A 19,797-nucleotide genomic window follows, 5' to 3' on the forward strand; every position below is an offset into this window, starting at 1 on the left:
AAACCTGGTAAGTAAAGTGCAAAAAATTTTTGTACGATAGATGCCAGTGGGATTATGGATCCATATCCAAAAAATTTTGGCCGCAGTGAAGATCCTACAATCTGAGTGCTTGACAGTGGCCGCACTCAAATTAAGGTCTAAGGAACTAGCCCCTGTTGGCAGGGGTATCTGGCTAACCAGTAAATGTTAATTTTGCAACATGAAATAAAACAGTGAGCAATAGGTACAGATAAAATATGTGAAGTAGCAGTGGTTGCAATAAAAAAAACTCTGCGATCAGTATATAAATCTAAAAACCCTTCTAGGGTAAACCAAGTGAGAGAGATACAGAAAGAGTGGTATGGACAACACAACTAGTGCTAATTCCACAAATCGTGTTCAGTGTTCTGCACAAAAAAATCGAAATAAAAAATAATAAAAAATAAAAATAAAAAGTGGTCTTTCAACAAAGGATAACAATAAGCCTTACAGTGCTAAAGTGCAGGCAAACAAATTAAATGTGGACAATATCAATACAAATCTGTGCCAAAAAATGATAAAACAGGACAATATTAAAACAAGGTAAGTGAAGTATCGTGTGGTGTCTTGAAAAAATCCAAGTGAACTTCTGTTGGGCCCAAGGAAAAAAAAGGAGAAAAACTGTCGACAAAAAATAAGGAAAAAATGAGGAAAAAATGAAAAATGCAAATGTCAATGTGCCAGTCAAAGTTATGAATAGACCGCAATATATTACAGACTACAGTCTATTAAGGAAGTTCCATTATAGATCTTTATCCATATAAGAAATAGTGGTAGCTGGAAAAAGGATTTATCCGGGAAATCCTCTGTACAATCCGGCTGTGAAAATGTCGTTGATTCCTAGAAGCAGAAGCAGAAAATGTCGTTGATTCCTAGAAGCAGAAATAAAACATAGAGTGGCAACGTTTTCTAAAAGTAGAATAATCAAAAAGATGCTTACCAATGTGTAGTCTACGCGTTTCGGTCCTCACAGGACCTTGAGTCTTGATAAAGGTCCTGTGAGGACCGAAACGCGTAGACTACACATTGGTAAGCATCTTTTTGATTATTCTACTTTTAGAAAACGTTGCCACTCTATGTTTTATTTCTGCTTCTAGGAATCAACGACATTTCCACAGCCGGATTGTACAGAGGATTTCCCGGATAAATCCTTTTTCCAGCTACCACTATTTCTTATATGGATAAAGATCTATAATGGAACTTCCTTAATAGACTGTAGTCTGTAATATATTGCGGTCTATTCATAACTTTGACTGGCACATTGACATTTGCATTTTTCATTTTTTCCTCATTTTTTCCTTATTTTTTGTCGACAGTTTTTCTCCTTTTTTTTCCTTGGGCCCAACAGAAGTTCACTTGGATTTTTTCAAGACACCACACGATACTTCACTTACCTTGTTTTAATATTGTCCTGTTTTATCATTTTTTGGCACAGATTTGTATTGATATTGTCCACATTTAATTTGTTTGCCTGCACTTTAGCACTGTAAGGCTTATTGTTATCCTTTGTTGAAAGACCACTTTTTATTTTTATTTTTTATTATTTTTTATTTCGATTTTTTTGTGCAGAACACTGAACACAATTTGTGGAATTAGCACTAGTTGTGTTGTCCATACCACTCTTTCTGTATCTCTCTCACTTGGTTTACCCTAGAAGGGTTTTTCGATTTATATACTGATCGCAGAGTTTTTTTTATTGCAACCACTGCTACTTCACATATTTTATCTGTACCTATTGCTCACTGTTTTATTTCATGTTGCAAAATTAACATTTACTGGTTAGCCAGATACCCCTGCCAACAGGGGCTAGTTCCTTAGACCTTAATTTGAGTGCGGCCACTGTCAAGCACTCAGATTGTAGGATCTTCACTGCGGCCAAATTTTTTTGGATATGGATCCATAATCCCACTGGCATCTATCATACAAAAATTTTTTGCACTTTACTTACCAGGTTTTAGGCCCTTAAACGGTGCCATCTAAGTCTATTTGCTGCCATCATTTAAGGGTTCATCTTACTAGTGGTATTAGACCGTGCTCACCCACGGTCAGATACACTAGGATACACCCAATTCTAGATTAGGTTCTCAACGGAGCAGACGTAATAGTCTCCCCCAACAACTGACTTAACTTGTCCTAACCTTTTAATATTTATCTTGTGATTACCAATTTTGTGCTTATTTTAAATAATCGGTTTTTATTTTTCATTTTATATTTATATTTATTTTTATTTTTTCTTGTGTTTAAATTAAATATATTTTTAAATATCTATTGCTATTTTAACTCTTGTTCATATTAATACTAATTTTATTAGTATTACTTTGTATAAAATAAATCTATTCAACCCTCCCTTACGTGAGTGCGCACCGTAACACAAAATTCGTAATCTAGCAGGTAGATAATAGATGAACAATAGCTTCTATATTATGTTGTTTCATTACATGCACATGTACATTAGCATGAAACCAACATTTTTATACCATAAGGTTAATCAGTAAGTGTATTGTGTGTGTTAAATTGCAGTTATTATAAATACACAGTTAGGGGCTTAATTATCAACCCCTGTTTCTGCGCGAGCCTTCAGGCTCACCGGTGAAGTGATCCTCCAAGCGGCGCGGAACATCCTTCTTCCCCGATGGACTAACGACGAATGAAGGCTCCTTTAAGGGACGTCATCCAAGATGGCGTCCCTTCAATTCCGATTGGCTGATAGGATTCTATCAGCCAATCGGAATTAAGGTAGGAAAAATCTGATTGGCTGATTGAATCAGCCAATCAGATTGAGCTCACATTCTATTGGCTGATCGGAATCAGATTTTTCCTACCTTAATTCCGATTGGCTGATAGAATCCTATCAGCCAATCGGAATTGAAGGGACGCCATCATGGATGACGTCCCGTAAAGGAGCCTTCATTCGTCGTTAGTCCGTCGGGGAAGAAGGATGTTCTGCGTCGACGGGATGAAGATGGATCCTGAAGAAAGAAGATTGAAGACCCCGCTTGGAAGATGACATCGCCTGGATGGAAGACTTCTTCAGCGCCGCTTGGAGGATCACTTCATCGGATGAAAGACTTCTTCAGCGCCCCTTGGAGGATCACTTCTGCCGCTCCGGATCTTCTCTTCGGTTCCATCGGTGGCTCGGCTGAGTGAAGACGACTCAAGGTAGGATGATCTGCAGGGGGGTAGTGTTAGGTTTATTTAAGGGGGGTTTGGGTTAGATTAGGGGTATGTGGGTGGTGGGTTTTATTTTTCTTTTACAGGCAGAAGAGCTGTTTTCTTTGGCCCGCAAAAGGCCCTTTTAAGGGCTGGTAAGGTAAAAGAGCTTTGAACTTTTTTAATTTAGAATAGGGTAGGGCATTTTTTTATTTTGGGGGGCTTTGTTATTTTATTAGGGGGCTTAGATTAGGTGTAATTAGCTTAAAATTGTTGTAATATTTTTGAAATGTTTGTAACTTTTTTTTTTTTTGTAACTTAGCTTTTTTATTTTTTGTACTTTAGTTAGTTTATGTAATTGTATTGAATTGTAGTTATTTGTAACTAATTTATTTAATTAATTTAATGATAGTGTAGTGTTAGGTTTAATTGTAACTTAGGTTAGGATTTATTTTACAGGTAATTTTTATTTCTTTTAGCTAGGTAGTTATTAAATAGTTAATAACTATTTAATAACTATTCTAACTAGCTAAAATAAATACAAAGTTACCTGTAAAATAAATATAAATCCTAAAATAGCTACAATGTAATTATTAATTACATTGTAGCTATCTTAGGGTTTATTTTACAGGTAAGTATTTAGTTTTAAATAGGAATAATTTATTAAAGTATAGTGTAGTGTTAGGTGTAATTGTAACTTAGGTTAGGATTTATTTTACAGGTAAATTTCTCTTTATTTTAGCTAGGTAGCTATTAAATAGTTAATAACTATTTAATAGCTATTGTACCTAGTTAAAATAAATTGAAAGTTGCCCGTAAAATAAAAATAAATCCTAAGATAGCTACAATATAATTATTATTTATATTGTAGCTATCTTAGGGTTTATTTTATAGGTAAGTATTTAGTTTTAAATAGGATTCATTTAGTTAATAAGATAAATATTATTTAGATGTATTTAATTAATATTTAAGTTAGGGGGGTGTTAGGTTTAGTGTTAGACTTAGGTTTAGGGGTTAATAAATTTATTACAGTGGCGGCGGTGTAGGGGGGGCAGGATAGGGGTTAATAAATTTATTATAGGTGGCGACGGTGTAGGGGGGGCAGGATAGGGGTTAATAAGTTTAATATAGGTTGCGGCGGGGTCCGGGAGCGGCGGTTTAGGGGTTAAACTATTTATTTAGTTGCGGCGGGGTCCGGGATCAGTAGGATAGGGGTTAATAACTTTAGTATAGAGGGCGGTGGTATAGGGGGGGCAGGATAGGGGTTACTTGGTATAATGTAGGTGGCGGCGGTGTCCGGGAGCGGCGGTTTAGGGGTTACTACATTTATAAGCATTGCGGCGGTGTCCGGGAGCGGCGGTTTAGGGGTTAATACATTTATAAGAGTTGCGGCGGAGTCTAGGAGCGGTGGTTTAGGGGTTAGTAACTTTATTTAGTTGCGGGGGGCTCCGGGGGCGCCGGTATAGGGGGTAGAACAGTGTAGTTAGTGTGGGTGCTTAGTGACAGGCTAGCAATAAAGCTGTAAAAAAGCTGAAGAGCAGCGAGATCGGATGAGTGATAACTATCACAGTACGCTGCTCATCGCTCCGTACTTGGTGCGCGGCTTTTTGACAGATTTATTGATAACTTAGGCGAAATTTTTCAGGTCCGCGGCGGCGATGGTAGGCGAGCTTAGGCGGGCGTATTGGTCCGGCGAAGGCAGGAAAGTTGACACGTTGATAACTACCCCCCAATATGCGCTAGAATATTACTATTAAGTGTGCATGCGTGAATGCAGGGCTATTACGTGTTAGCTTAAACCCTGGTTACCCACTGGGATTAGCTAAAGCAAATTAGCCTCACAGTGAGTTTGGAAAAACATCCACTTTTGACAGTAAATATCAGAAGGTATTGGAGCAAATTTTTAATAAATACTAACCTAAGCAATGAACTCAATGAAAGGATTTTGCCCTTCCTATTCCTTTAAGTTGCATTCTGCCTCTTTTGAGCATGGGCAGAAGGTGATTTCCTGTCCCACTAGTTTTCACTGAATAGTGAACAAACTCATGTTACGCTATAAGATTAATGTCATAATGCTAGCTATGCCTTCCTGTAGGGACCCCATCCTCCTTGTGGGGCTGTGACAGGAAATGGACAAATGAAGTAAAAAAACAAAACAATAAAAGGTAAAATCTTTTTAAAATGGCGAATAATACATATTGCAGTGAATTCTATTAATTTAATTAATTGTTTCAAAGAACCTATTTAGCCAAGGTCCTAAAAACAAATTAAACAATGACTCTGGATAAAATACTCACAGAGATGCAATTAAATATGGTAAAACTACTGAAATACCCTCATTAAAATCAGTTGTAACCTAGCTAACATCTAGTTTTTTGTAATTGTTATTCAATAGCCAAACTTTACCCACCTCTTCCCTAATTAGGAGGAGCCAGTATTGACTTGAGTCAACAAGGCTAGCTACAGTCATATTATTAGTTTTAGCTGTACTGTTTTGCAGTTGCTATCAGCTAAAGCCAGCTAGGGAAATATATGTAGCAGGGTCAACCTTGAAAAGTCAGCTGTGTGTGATTTCAGGCTGATTATTATAAAGGGCTAGATTACAAGAGATGTGCAAACGTTTGCACGCAAGCAATATTGGGTTTCCGTGATTGCTTAAGCATAGGTTAATTTGCACTCGTATTCCAAGTTAAAAGTAAACGCGATTGTTTGAGCACAATAGCAGTTTAAGCAAGAATGATTACTGCAACCTCTTGTGAAACTAAAAAGTGTCACAAAACTAATAAAAAATACAATACAAAGTACACTTACACTCATAACAACACCATCTAATAAAAATACAACACAAAGTATACTTACACTCATAACAACACCATCTAATAAAAAATACAATACAATGGCCCCTACTTATCAAGCCGTCAACTGTGCTGCATTCGCCGGCACCAATACGCTGTGACGAATTCTCCAGTTAATACAAGAAGGAATATAAGGTTATGGTGCTCTTTTGTGAACAAACCCCTTAAACACCACTATAGACAGGAGTAAGTCACTGTGAGCATTTATTACACAGTGGTAGAATTAACTGAATGACCGTGAACTTGTATGGAACACAAGATAATTCACTTCTAAGTCAGATTTTGAATGAAAGTCAGTAACTAGTGTTATAATCTAATATTGCTTGGAATTAGTCTTGTAAAAATACAGCCTCCAATGATAAAGTCAATTTCTTTGAAATAAATATCTTCACACACACACTCTAAAATATATACACTCAGTCAGTCTCCAAACACCCCCACAGGTTCTGTGGAATCCTTGTGTATAAGCCTCTTATGCTGATTGCGGTCTGTGTCTTGAAATGACGTTCACACAACTCCTGAATAACAGAGTTTGAGTTTGATACGCTTTCTGCCTGAATGCTTAGTTCTTAGGCGAGATGTTTAACTGAATGACAGTATAAAATTACGGTAATCTGCAGTAAGACTAATTACATTTAGTTGTACCTGTTCGGTTTTGAGAACAGAGATAGTCGTTGCGGCTTCAGAGACAGAGAGAGAGTGTGTGACTCACTTCCGATTTCACAGAGACGGCGTCTCTGATCAGCTGTTGGAACTGACAACGGAGGGTTTAGAGAAATTGTTACAAGTGCTAGTAAGTGATAGACAAATACTCCTCCTAGGAATACTCCAGCAATTGTGTTCTTTGTACGAATAAGATTGGTATCTGCAAAAATACTTAGAAAAGTTTAAGATGATATCCTGTGACCTGAGTTGAGACGTAGCAAGCATCAGCTGGTATACTGAGTCTTGACTTCAATAATCAGGCAAGGAAATGACGTAATTGATCCCCTTTTATAGGGTCAGAGGTAAAGCAGGGATATACCTTAAAGGTATATCACATACGCTCGCCTAAGATCGCCTAACATCGCTGCCGCGGACCTGAATACGCTTTCCAAAGTTACCAAAAAAGCTGACAAAAAGCCGCGCACCAAGTCGGGGCGATGAGCAGCGGACTGTTGTTAACTAACAGTCATCGATCTTGCTGCTCTTCGGCTTTTTCACAGCTTTATGGGTATACTGTCACTAAACACTGCCACTACAGGGAGTGCAGAATTATTAGGCAAATTAGTATTTTGACCACATCATCCTCTTTATGCATGTTGTCTTACTCCAAGCTGTATAGGCTCGAAAGCCTACTACCAATTAAGCATATTAGGTGATGTGCATCTCTGTAATGAGAAGGGGTGTGGTCTAATGACATCAACACCCTATATCAGGTGTGCATAATTATTAGGCAACTTCCTTTCCTTTGGCAAAATGGGTCAAAAGAAGGACTTGACAGGCTCAGAAAAGTCAAAAATAGTGAGATATCTTGCAGAGGGATGCAGCACTCTTAAAATTGCAAAGCTTCTGAAACGTGATCATCAAACAATCAAGCGTTTCATTCAAAATAGTCAACAGGGTTGCAAGAAGTGTGTGGAAAAACCAAGGCGCAAAATAACTGCCCATGAACTGAGAAAAGTCAAGCGTGCAGCTGCCAAGATGCCACTTGCCACCAGTTTGGCCATATTTCAGAGCTGCAACATCACTGGAGTGCCCAAAAGCACAAGGTGTGCAATACTCAGAGACATGGCCAAGGTAAGAAAGGCTGAAAGACGACCACCACTGAACAAGACACACAAGCTGAAACGTCAAGACTGGGCCAAGAAATATCTCAAGACTGATTTTTCTAAGGTTTTATGGACTGATGAAATGAGAGTGAGTCTTGATGGGCCAGATGGATGGGCCCGTGGCTGGATTGGTAAAGGGCAGAGAGCTCCAGTCCGACTCAGACGCCAGCAAGGTGGAGGTGGAGTACTGGTTTGGGCTGGTATCATCAAAGATGAGCTTGTGGGGCCTTTTCGGGTTGAGGGTGGAGTCAAGCTCAACTCCCAGTCCTACTGCCAGTTTCTGGAAGACACCTTCTTCAAGCAGTGGTACAGGAAGAAGTCTGCATCCTTCAAGAAAAACATGATTTTCATGCAGGACAATGCTCCATCACACGCGTCCAAGTACTCCACAGCGTGGCTGGCAAGAAAGGGTATAAAAGAAGAAAATCTAATGACATGTCCTCCTTGTTCACCTGATCTGAACCCCATTGAGAACCTGTGGTCCATCATCAAATGTGAGATTTACAAGGAGGGAAAACAGTACACCTCTCTGAACAGTGTCTGGGAGGCTGTGGTTGCTGCTGCACGCAATGTTGATGGTGAACAGATCAAAACACTGACAGAATCCATGGATGGCAGGCTTTTGAGTGTCCTTGCAAAGAAAGGTGGCTATATTGGTCACTGATTTGTTTTTGTTTTGTTTTTGAATGTCAGAAATGTATATTTGTGAATGTTGAGATGTTATATTGGTTTCACTGGTAAAAATAAATAATTGAAATGGGTATATATTTGTTTTTTGTTAAGTTGCCTAATAATTATGCACAGTAATAGTCACATGCACACACAGATATCCCCCTAAAATAGCTATAACTAAAAACAAACTAAAAACTACTTCCAAAACTATTCAGCTTTGATATTAATGAGTTTTATGGGTTCATTGAGAACATGGTTGTTGTTCAATAATAAAATGAATCCTCAAAAATACAACTTGCCTAATAATTCTGCACTCCCTGTATACTAAACAGTTTACCCCCTAAACCGCCGCTCCCGGAGCCCACCGCAACTAAATAAAGTTATTAACCCCTAAACCGCCGCTCCCGGAGCCCACCGCCACCAAAATTATACTTATTAACCCCTAATCTGCCCCCCCCTACACCGCCGTCACCTACATTATACTTATTAACCCCTAATCTGCCATCCCCAACGTCGCCGCCACTATATTAAATTTATTAACCCATAAAACCTAATTCTAACCCTAACCCTAACCCTAAAACCCCCTAACTTAAATATAATTTAAATAAATCTAAATAAAACCTACTATTAATAACTAAATAATTCCTATTTAAAACTAAATACTTGCCTATAAAATAAACCCTAAGCTTGCTACAATATAACTAATAGTTACATTGTAGCTAGCTTAGGTTTTATTTTTATTTCACAGGCAAGTTTGTATTTATTTTAACTAGGTAGAATAGTTACTAAATAGTTATTAACTATTTAATAACTACCTAGCTAAAATAAATACAAAAGTACCTGTAAAATAAAACCTAACCTAAGTTACACTAACACCTAACACTACACTATAATTAAATAAATTAACTAAATTAAATACAATTAAATAAATTAAATAAAATTACATTAAGTACAAAAAAAACAAACACTAAATTACAGAAAATAAAAAAACAAATTACAGATCTTTAAATTAATTACACCTAATCTAAGAGCCCTATCAAAATAAAAAAATGCCCCCCCCCCCAAATAACCCCCCCCCCTAGCCTAAACTAAACTACCAATAGCCCTTAAAAGGGCCGTTACGGGGCATTGCCCCAAAGTAATCAGCTCTTTTACCTGAAAAAAAAAATACAAACAACCCCCCCAACAGTAAAACCCACCACCCACACAACCAACCCCCCAAATAAAATACTATCTAAAAAAACCTAAGCTCCCCATTGCCCTGAAAAGGGCATTTGGATGGGCATTGCCCTTAAAAGGGCAGTTAGCTCTTTTGGGTCCCAAAGCCCTAACCTAAAAAGAAAACCCACCCAATACACCCTTAAAAAACCCTAACACTAACCCCCTGAAGATCGACTTACTGGGAGAAGTCTTCATCCAAGCCGGGCCGAAGTCCTCAACGAAGCCGAGAGAAGTCTTCATCCAAGCCGGGCGAAGTGGTCCTCCAGACGGGCAGAAGTCTTCATCCATCCGACGTGGAGCCGGTCCATCTTCAAGACATCCGACGCGGAGCATTAATTTAATTATAGTGTAGTGTTAGGTGTTAGTGTAACTTAGGTTAGGTTTTATTTTACAGGTACTTTTGTATTTATTTTAACTAGGGAGTTATTAAATAGTTAATAACTGTTTAATAACTATTCTACCTAGTTAAAATAAATACAAACTTGCCTGTAAAATAAATATAAACCCTAAGCTAGCTACAAATGTAATTATTAGTTATATTGTAGCTAGCTTAGGGTTTATTTTATAGGTAAGTATTTAGTTTTAAATAGGAATTATTTAGGTAATGATTTTATTTAGATTTATTTAAATTAGGGTTAGACTTAGGTATAGGGGTTAATACATTTAATATAGTGCTGGCGACGTTGGGGATGGCAGATTAGGGGTTAATAAGTATAATGTAGGTGGCGGTGGGCTCCGGGAGCGGCGGTTTAGGGGTTAAAGGGACATTATACACTCATTTTTTCTTTGCATAAATGTTTTGTAGATGATCTATTTATATAGCCCATAAATTTGTTTTTTAATTTTTTTTTATAGTTTTGCTTATTTTTAAATAACATTGCTCTGATTTTCAGACTCCTAACCAAGCCCCAAAGTTTTATGAGAATACCGTCAGCTACCTTCTTCAGCTTGCTCCTGCTTGTATAAAGGGTCTTTTCATATGCAAAAGAAGGGGGATGGGGGAGTGTCTTATTTGCCACTTGCAGTGGGCTTTCCAGCTACCTTTTCAGCAGAGGTAAACTGAAAGCTTCTAAGTAAGTTTTTAAACAGAAATGCAAACAGACAGCTCGGGCTGTGCAATTCAATACAAGGATCAAAAGCACAAAATAATGTTAAGTGAGCAGCACATTATATTCGTGTGTGCTAGCTGAGACAATGTATCGCTTTGTCCAATTATGAAACAATTGTAGTAAACCTGTGTTGATTGTTGCAATTGATTACCAAGACCGTTAACCCCTTACATTCGCAAGACTCATCGTTATAAATAAAACATAAGCTAGACAATTCTAGCAATAACAAACTCACTTGATTCTGAGAATGATATCCAATGTCAGATGAGATCCAGGAAAACGGAACTGTTATATTCACTATTAGTAGCGCAATTTGTAGCAACAGTCACAGATACTGCCTGTGTTCATAGCAGCATCACGGCTTGTTCCACAGGTGTTGAGAAGGGCTCCCCTGCTAAGCCCTCATTTGTAATGATAAGTAAACAGAAATTAGTTCAACACCTCTGAGTGAAACAAAAATAGAACCCAATAATCGAAAAAACAGAAAGGCTGATGAAATAAGTGTTAAAACTTCACCTTTTATTGAAATTCCGTGAGTAAAAAACAAAGGCACAGCACACAGACCTGACTACCGCTGACGCGTTTCCTGCCCTATTGGGCACTTCATCAGAGCTACCTAACAGGTGTGTAAGGACTCCTTAAAAACAGGATATAAGCCCTGCACACCTGCTGCATAATTAATTATAACAAAAAATGGAAATTTTATGTGTATTGTGAAATAAACATCCAATCCAACGTGTAAAACAATAATAAACATTATGCATAATAAATAAACTTGAAAATATCGATCATAAACAAAAAAATATATACATTATTATACACTAAGACTATGCTTTCATATAAAATTGTATCATTCAGTAGGCACATTAAAAACGATAGTACAATTCAATGTGTGGGGGATAACGATTCTTACTGTAACTAAATACATGAATATTCGTCAATTAATGAGTTCCCAGTTTACTGAAGTTAATTTAAACATGTTGAAAACATATAATATGGAAATATAAAGAGGGAACTGATATTCTAATAAACCTTGGTAAATGAACAATGTAAAATGTACATTGTATATACATGTATTAGGTGACACACAGAGAGCATAAGCAGTTAAGTGTACCAATGTGTATTACATCATATAAAAGTCAAATGCTATAAAGTATAAACACATTCAAAAGACATAAACTGCCTGCTCTCCGGGTGACCAAACTTGGATAGTTTATCACTAAGATTTTATATATAATCTGGGCGATATCAGAATTTATATCTATTATAAGATCCAGATCCTAGGTCTATGTATTGTCAATAAACAATTTGATGTCACTTATTTTATTAATACCAAAAGGAGCACCGGTTTTTAAAGTGTGAATCCAGTAAACTTCTCGTTTACTCAGTGCTGCATATCTATTACCACCTCTGGGTCCTAGTTTAACTACCTCAATCCCTTGGAATGTAAAACCAGCTGAACTATTTCCATGTAAAGCAAAATGCTTGGCCACAGGGGTTTTGGGAATTTCTGCTTCCAGGGAAAGTAAATGCTCTCTTATGCGATCTTTGAGCATTCTAGACGTTAACCCTGTATATTGATAATTACAAGACTTGCAGGTCAAAAGATATATAACAAAAGTAGAAGTGCAAGTAATATGCTCTTTAATCTTAAATGTTTGACCTGTACAAGTCGAGGTAAAGGTATCGCCACATGTGACATAGCTGCAACTCTTACAAGGTCTGACATTGCATTTATAGAAACCTGGTTTAGATGTTAACCAATTAGTTGACTGTGTGGTGTGTAAGCTCTTCTTGCTAAAATCCTTTCTAACCATATCACCAATGGTTTTAGCTTTCCGAGAGATAAAATTACATTTACTAGAGATGTGTTTTAGATCTGAATCCCTATCTAGGATTGGTAATCTATTCCTAATAATTCTACTGATGTCATCAAATTGTCTGCTGTAAGATGTAATAAAATTCACACCATCTTTTAATCCAATATCTTTAACCTTATCTTTCAGTAGACTATTTCTATCAAAATTACTCACTTGTTCCGATATCTTCAACAAACTTTGTTCATCATAGCCTCTCTCTTTCAGTCTAATAGTTAGATCTTCTGCATGTTTCTTATAACTCTCTATGTTGCTACAATTCCTCCGTAATCTGATATATTGACCTTTTGGTATCCCCTTTTTTAAGTGAAATGGATGGCAAGAATCTGCTCTAAGAATAGTATTACCCGAGATCTCTTTCCTAAAGACCTCAGTAACAATGCCCTCTGCACTGTGACTAAGTTTAACATCTAAATATGGTATGGCATCCTTAGAGTGACTAAATGTAAAACTTAAGTTAGCATCATTCTGATTTAGATATTGCACAAATTCATCTAAGATTTTATCGTCTCCACTCCATAATAAAAGCATATCATCTATAAAACGTGTATAATAGGTGATATGCTTTTTAAATGGATTTGCAACATTGAACAATTTTTTGTCCTCAAATTCAGCTAGATAGAGATTAGCATACGAGGGGGCAAATTTAGCCCCCATCGCAGTGCCTCTCTGCTGTAGAAAATACATGCCATCAAAAATGAAATAATTATGATGTAGCAAGAAGCTGGTTACTTGCAACATAAATTCAATTAGGCCTGAATCATAGTTCGAGTATTTAGACAGCATAGCTTTCATAGCCAATAAACCTTGATCATGTGGTATACAAGAATATAAGGACACAGCATCTATTGTTACAAAGTTACAATCTGTATCACATTTGCATTCATGCAAAGACCTGATCAGGTGTTTGGTGTCACGTAAGAAACCTGGTAAAGATTGGACAACTGGCTGTAATTGTGCATCCAACCATTCCCCCAACCTCTCCCCCAGAGAGCCAATAGCAGATATAATAGGTCTCCCTGGGGGATTGGTTAAGCTTTTATGTACTTTAGGCAAGAACTTGAAAATTGGGATTCTAGGGTGTTCTACATATAATGTATCACATATACTGTTAGTGAAAATGTTTTTTTCTATACCATCATCTAACAAAGAAGAAAGTTCCCTTTGAAATTTGACTGTAGGATTAAAGGTTAATTTTTTATAAGTATCGGTGTCACTCAGCTGTCTCATAGCTTCCTTAAGATATTGTTCTTTATTTAAAACAACAATTGAACCTCCCTTATCAGAATCCACTATCACCAGATCTTTATTATTAGTTATTTTTTTTAGAGCATTCCATTCCCTCTTATTTAAGTTTCTATGTTTGTTTGAACTACTTTTTAAATTCTTCTCAGCTAGTTCTGTTAAATCTTGTTCCACTATGGCATGAAAAACCTCTATGAGGTCTGTACGAGAATTTACTGGATAAAAGGTACTTTTTTTTACACCTATTAAAACAACCTATTAAAACAAAATCGAGATCTGAAGAAGAGATGGGAGCACGGCCAAAAAACGGGGAGGTGATATCACTATCAACAGAAGACAAGAGCAAAGTGCCTATTCCTTCGCAGGCACCAAGGTATCCAAGCCGTCAGAAATTCAAGAAGAACAAAAATTACAAGAACTAAAGATCATTAACCTTTCGGACCATCCATTAAATGGGTTTGAGAAAGTAGTGTTATCTAAAGGTCTGGGCTTTTCACCTACACAAGACTTTAATCTTTTTGACACCATTATGGATTTGAACAAATTTGTCCGTAAGATAACACTAAAGAAACACTTCAGCAAGGACCCAACATTGGGTAATGATGAGAGTCCACTAGATCCTCCTGTAACTATGTCTTTGAATGAAAAATGTAATTTCTCAGAGTTATGTGACATTGCTTCATTATGTGATCTTAATATGGATAATGAGAATGAGACAAATAAAACTAAACAACAGGTAGTTAAAAATTTTAAAAAAAGTACCTTTTATCCAGTAAATTCTCGTACAGACCTCATAGAGGTTTTTCATGCCATAGTGGAACAAGATTTAACAGAACTAGCTGAGAAGAATTTAAAAAGTAGTTCAAACAAACATAGAAACTTAAATAAGAGGGAATGGAATGCTCTAAAAAAAATAACTAATAATAAAGATCTGGTGATAGTGGATTCTGATAAGGGAGGTTCAATTGTTGTTTTAAATAAAGAACAATATCTTAAGGAAGCTATGAGACAGCTGAGTGACACCGATACTTATAAAAAATTAACCTTTAATCCTACAGTCAAATTTCAAAGGGAACTTTCTTCTTTGTTAGATGATGGTAAAGAAAAAAACATTTTTACTAACAGTATATGTGATACATTATATGTAGAACACCCTAGAATCCCAATTTTCAAGTTCTTGCCTAAAGTACATAAAAGCTTAACCAATCCCCCAGGGAGACCTATTATATCTGCTATTGGCTCTCTGGGGGAGAGGTTGGGGGAATGGTTGGATGCACAATTACAGCCAGTTGTCCAATCTTTACCAGGTTTCTTACGTGACACCAAACACCTGATCAGGTCTCTACATGAATGCAAATGTGACACAGATTGTAACTTTGTAACAATAGACGCTGTATCTTTGTATTCATGTATACCACATGATCAAGGTTTATTGGCTATGAAAGCTATGCTGTCTAAATACTCGAACTATGATTCAGGCCTAATTGAATTTATGTTGCAAGTAACCAGCTTCTTGCTACATCATAATTATTTCATTTTTGATGGCATGTATTTTCTACAGCAGAGAGGCACTGCGATGGGGGCTAAATTTGCCCCCTCGTATGCTAATCTCTATCTAGCTGAATTTGAGGACAAAAAATTGTTCAATGTTGCAAATCCATTTAAAAAGCATATCACCTATTATACACGTTTTATAGATGATATGCTTTTATTATGGAGTGGAGACGATAAAATCTTAGATGAATTTGTGCAATATCTAAATCAGAATGATGCTAACTTAAGTTTTACATTTAGTCACTCTAAGGATGCCATACCATATTTAGATGTTAAACTTAGTCACAGTGCAGAGGGCATTGTTACTGAGGTCTTTAGGAAAGAGATCTCGGGTAATACTATTCTTAGAGCAGATTCTTGCCATCCATTTCACTTAAAAAAGGGGATACCAAAAGGTCAATATATCAGATTACGGAGGAATTGTAGCAACATAGAGAGTTATAAGAAACATGCAGAAGATCTAACTATTAGACTGAAAGAGAGAGGCTATGATGAACAAAGTTTGTTGAAGATATCGGAACAAGTGAGTAATTTTGATAGAAATAGTCTACTGAAAGATAAGGTTAAAGATATTGGATTAAAAGATGGTGTGAATTTTATTACATCTTACAGCAGACAATTTGATGACATCAGTAGAATTATTAGGAATAGATTACCAATCCTAGATAGGGATTCAGATCTAAAACACATCTCTAGTAAATGTAATTTTATCTCTCGAAAAGCTAAAACCATTGGTGATATGGTTAGAAAGGATTTTAGCAAGAAGAGCTTACACACCACACAGTCAACGAATTGGTTAACATCTAAACCAGGTTTCTATAAATGCAATGTCAGACCTTGTAAGAGTTGCAGCTATGTCACATGTGGCGATACCTTTACCTCGACTTGTACAGGTCAAACATTTAAGATTAAAGAGCATATTACTTGCACTTCTACTTTTGTTATATATCTTTTGACCTGCAAGTCTTGTAATTATCAATATACAGGGTTAACGTCTAGAATGCTCAAAGATCGCATAAGAGAGCATTTACTTTCCCTGGAAGCAGAAATTCCCAAAACCCCTGTGGCCAAGCACTTTGCTTTACATGGAAATAGTTCAGCTGGTTTTACATTCCAAGGGATTGAGGTAGTTAAACTAGGACCCAGAGGTGGTAATAGATATGCAGCACTGAGTAAACGAGAAGTTTACTGGATTCACACTTTAAAAACTGGTGCTCCTTTTGGTATTAATAAAATAAGTGACATCAAATTGTTTATTGACAATACATAGACCTAGGATCTGGATCTTATAATAGATATAAATTCTGATATCGCCCAGATTATATAAACTCTTAGTGATAAACTATCCAAGGCCTAGATTTGGAGTTTGGCGGTAAAAGGGCTGTTAACGCTCCGCGGGTTTTTTTCTGGCCGCACCATAAATTTAACTCTGGTATCGAGAGTCCAAAAAAATGCTGCGTTAGGCTCCAAAAAAGGAGCGTAGAGCATTTTTACCGCAAATGCAACTCTCGATACCAGAGTTGCTTACGGACGCGGCCAGCCTCAAAAACGTGCTCGTGCACGATTCTCCCATAGGAAACAATGGGGCTGTTTGAGCTGAAAAAAAACCTAACACCTGCAAAAAAGCCGCGTTCAGCTCCTAACGCAGCCCCATTGTTTCCTATGGGGAAACACTTCCTACGTCTGCACCTAACACTCTAACATGTACCCCGAGTCTAAACACCCCTAACCTTACACTTATTAACCCCTAATCTGCCGCCCCCGCTATCGCTGACCCCTGCATTACACTTTTAACCCCTAATCTGCCGCTCCGTAAACCGCCGCCACCTACGTTATCCCTATGTACCCCTAATCTGCTGCCCTAACATCGCCGACCCCTATGTTATATTTATTAACCCCTAATCTGCCCCCCACAACGTCGCCGACACCTACCTACACTTATTAACCCCTAATCTGCCGAGCGGACCTGAGCGCTACTATAATAAATGTATTAACCCCTAATCCGCCTCACTAACCCTATCATAAATAGTATTAACCCCTAATCTGCCCTCCCTAACATCGCCGACACCTACCTTCAATTATTAACCCCTAATCTGCCGACCGGAGCTCACCGCTATTCTAATAAATGGATTAACCCCTAAAGCTAAGTCTAACCCTAACACTAACACCCCCCTAACTTAAATATAATTTACATCTAACGAAATAAATTAACTCTTATTAAATAACTTATTCCTATTTAAAGCTAAATACTTACCTGTAAAATAAATCCTAATATAGCTACAATATAAATTACATTTATATTATAGCTATTTTAGGATTAATATTTATTTTACAGGCAACTTTGTAATTATTTTAACCAGGTACAATAGCTATTAAATAGTTAAGAACTATTTAATAGTTACCTAGTTAAAATAATTACAAATTGACCTGTAAAATAAATCCTAACCTAAGTTATAATTAAACCTAACACTACCCTATCAATAAAATAATTAAATAAACTACCTACAATTACCTACAATTAACCTAACACTACACTATCAATAAATTAAATAAACACAATTGCTACAAATAAATACAATTAAATAAACTATCTAAAGTACAAAAAATAAAAAAGAACTAAGTTACAGAAAATAAAAAAATATTTACAAACATAAGAAAAATATTACAACAATTTTAAACTAATTACACCTACTCTAAGCCCCCTAATAAAATAACAAAGCCCCCCAAAATAAAAAATTCCCTACCCTATTCTAAAATACAAAAATTACAAGCTCTTTTACCTTACCAGCCCTGAACAGGGCCCTTTGCGGGGCATGCCCCAAGAAGTTCAGCTCTTTTGCCTGTAAAAAAAAACATACAATACCCCCCCCCCCAACATTACAACCCACCACCCACATACCCCTAATCTAACCCAAACCCCCCTTAAATAAACCTAACACTAAGCCCCTGAAGATCTTCCTACCTTGTCTTCACCTCACCAGGTATCACCGATCCGTCCTGGCTCCAAGATCTTCATCCAACCCAAGCGGGGGTTGGCGATCCATAATCCGGTGCTCCAAAGTCTTCCTCCTATCCGGCAAGAAGAGGACATCCGGACCGGCAAACATCTTCTCCAAGCGGCATCTTCTATGTTCTTCCATCCGATGACGACCGGCTCCATCTTGAAGACCTCCAGCGCGGATCCATCCTCTTCTTCCGACGACTAGACGACGAATGACGGTTCCTTTAAGGGACGTCATCCAAGATGGCGTCCCTCGAATTCCGATTGGCTGATAGGATTCTATCAGCCAATCAGAATTAAGGTAGGAATTTTCTGATTGGCTGATGGAATCAGCCAATCAGAATCAAGTTCAATCCGATTGGCTGATCCAATCAGCCAATCAGATTGAGCTCGCATTCTATTGGCTGTTCCGATCAGCCAATAGAATGCGAGCTCAATCTGATTGGCTGATGGGATCGGCCAATCGGATTGAACTTGATTCTGATTGGCTGATTCCATCAGCCAATCAGAAAATTCCTACCTTAATTCCGATTGGCTGATAGAATCCTATCAGCCAATCGGAATTCGAGGGACGCCATCTTGGATGACGTCCCTTAAAGGAACCGTCATTCGTCGTCTAGTCGTCGGAAGAAGAGGATGGATCCGCGCTGGAGGTCTTCAAGATGGAGCCGGTCGTCATCGGATGGAAGAACATAGAAGATGCCGCTTGGAGAAGATGTTTGCCGGTCCGGATGTCCTCTTCTTGCCGGATAGGAGGAAGACTTTGGAGCACCGGATTATGGATCGCCAACCCCCGCTTGGGTTGGATGAAGATCTTGGAGCCAGGACGGATCGGTGATACCTGGTGAGGTGAAGACAAGGTAGGAAGATCTTCAGGGGCTTAGTGTTAGGTTTATTTAAGGGGGGTTTGGGTTAGATTAGGGGTATGTGGGTGGTGGGTTGTAATGTTGGGGGGGGGGGGTATTGTATGTTTTTTTTTACAGGCAAAAGAGCTGAACTTCTTGGGGCATGCCCCGCAAAGGGCCCTGTTCAGGGCTGGTAAGGTAAAAGAGCTTGTAATTTTTGTATTTTAGAATAGGTTAGGGAATTTTTTATTTTGGGGGGCTTTGTTATTTTATTAGGGGGCTTAGAGTAGGTGTAATTAGTTTAAAATTGTTGTAATATTTTTCTTATGTTTGTAAATATTTTTTTATTTTCTGTAACTTAGTTCTTTTTTATTTTTTGTACTTTAGATAGTTTATTTAATTGTATTTATTTGTAGCAATTGTGTTTATTTAATTTATT

At 37.4% G+C, this 19,797-nt stretch overlaps 1 protein-coding gene across 1 annotated transcript in view; it reads right to left on the minus strand.

Moving 5' to 3' along the window:
- Positions 1-808: 808 nt before the first annotated feature.
- The window catches only part of LOC128636217 (organic anion transporter 3-like), a 99,066-nt gene continuing 80,077 nt past the window's right edge, over positions 809-19,797 (minus strand). The window contains exons 11-12 of the mRNA XM_053689260.1: positions 6,736-6,888; positions 809-927 (exon numbers count right to left, since the gene is read on the minus strand). Of these exons, the coding sequence (XP_053545235.1) occupies positions 809-927; positions 6,736-6,888 (272 nt within the window). The remainder of the gene's footprint in view (positions 928-6,735; positions 6,889-19,797) is intronic.

Source organism: Bombina bombina, chromosome 7, assembly GCF_027579735.1.
Source record: "Bombina bombina isolate aBomBom1 chromosome 7, aBomBom1.pri, whole genome shotgun sequence".
In the NCBI taxonomy this organism is placed as follows: domain Eukaryota; kingdom Metazoa; phylum Chordata; class Amphibia; order Anura; family Bombinatoridae; genus Bombina; species Bombina bombina.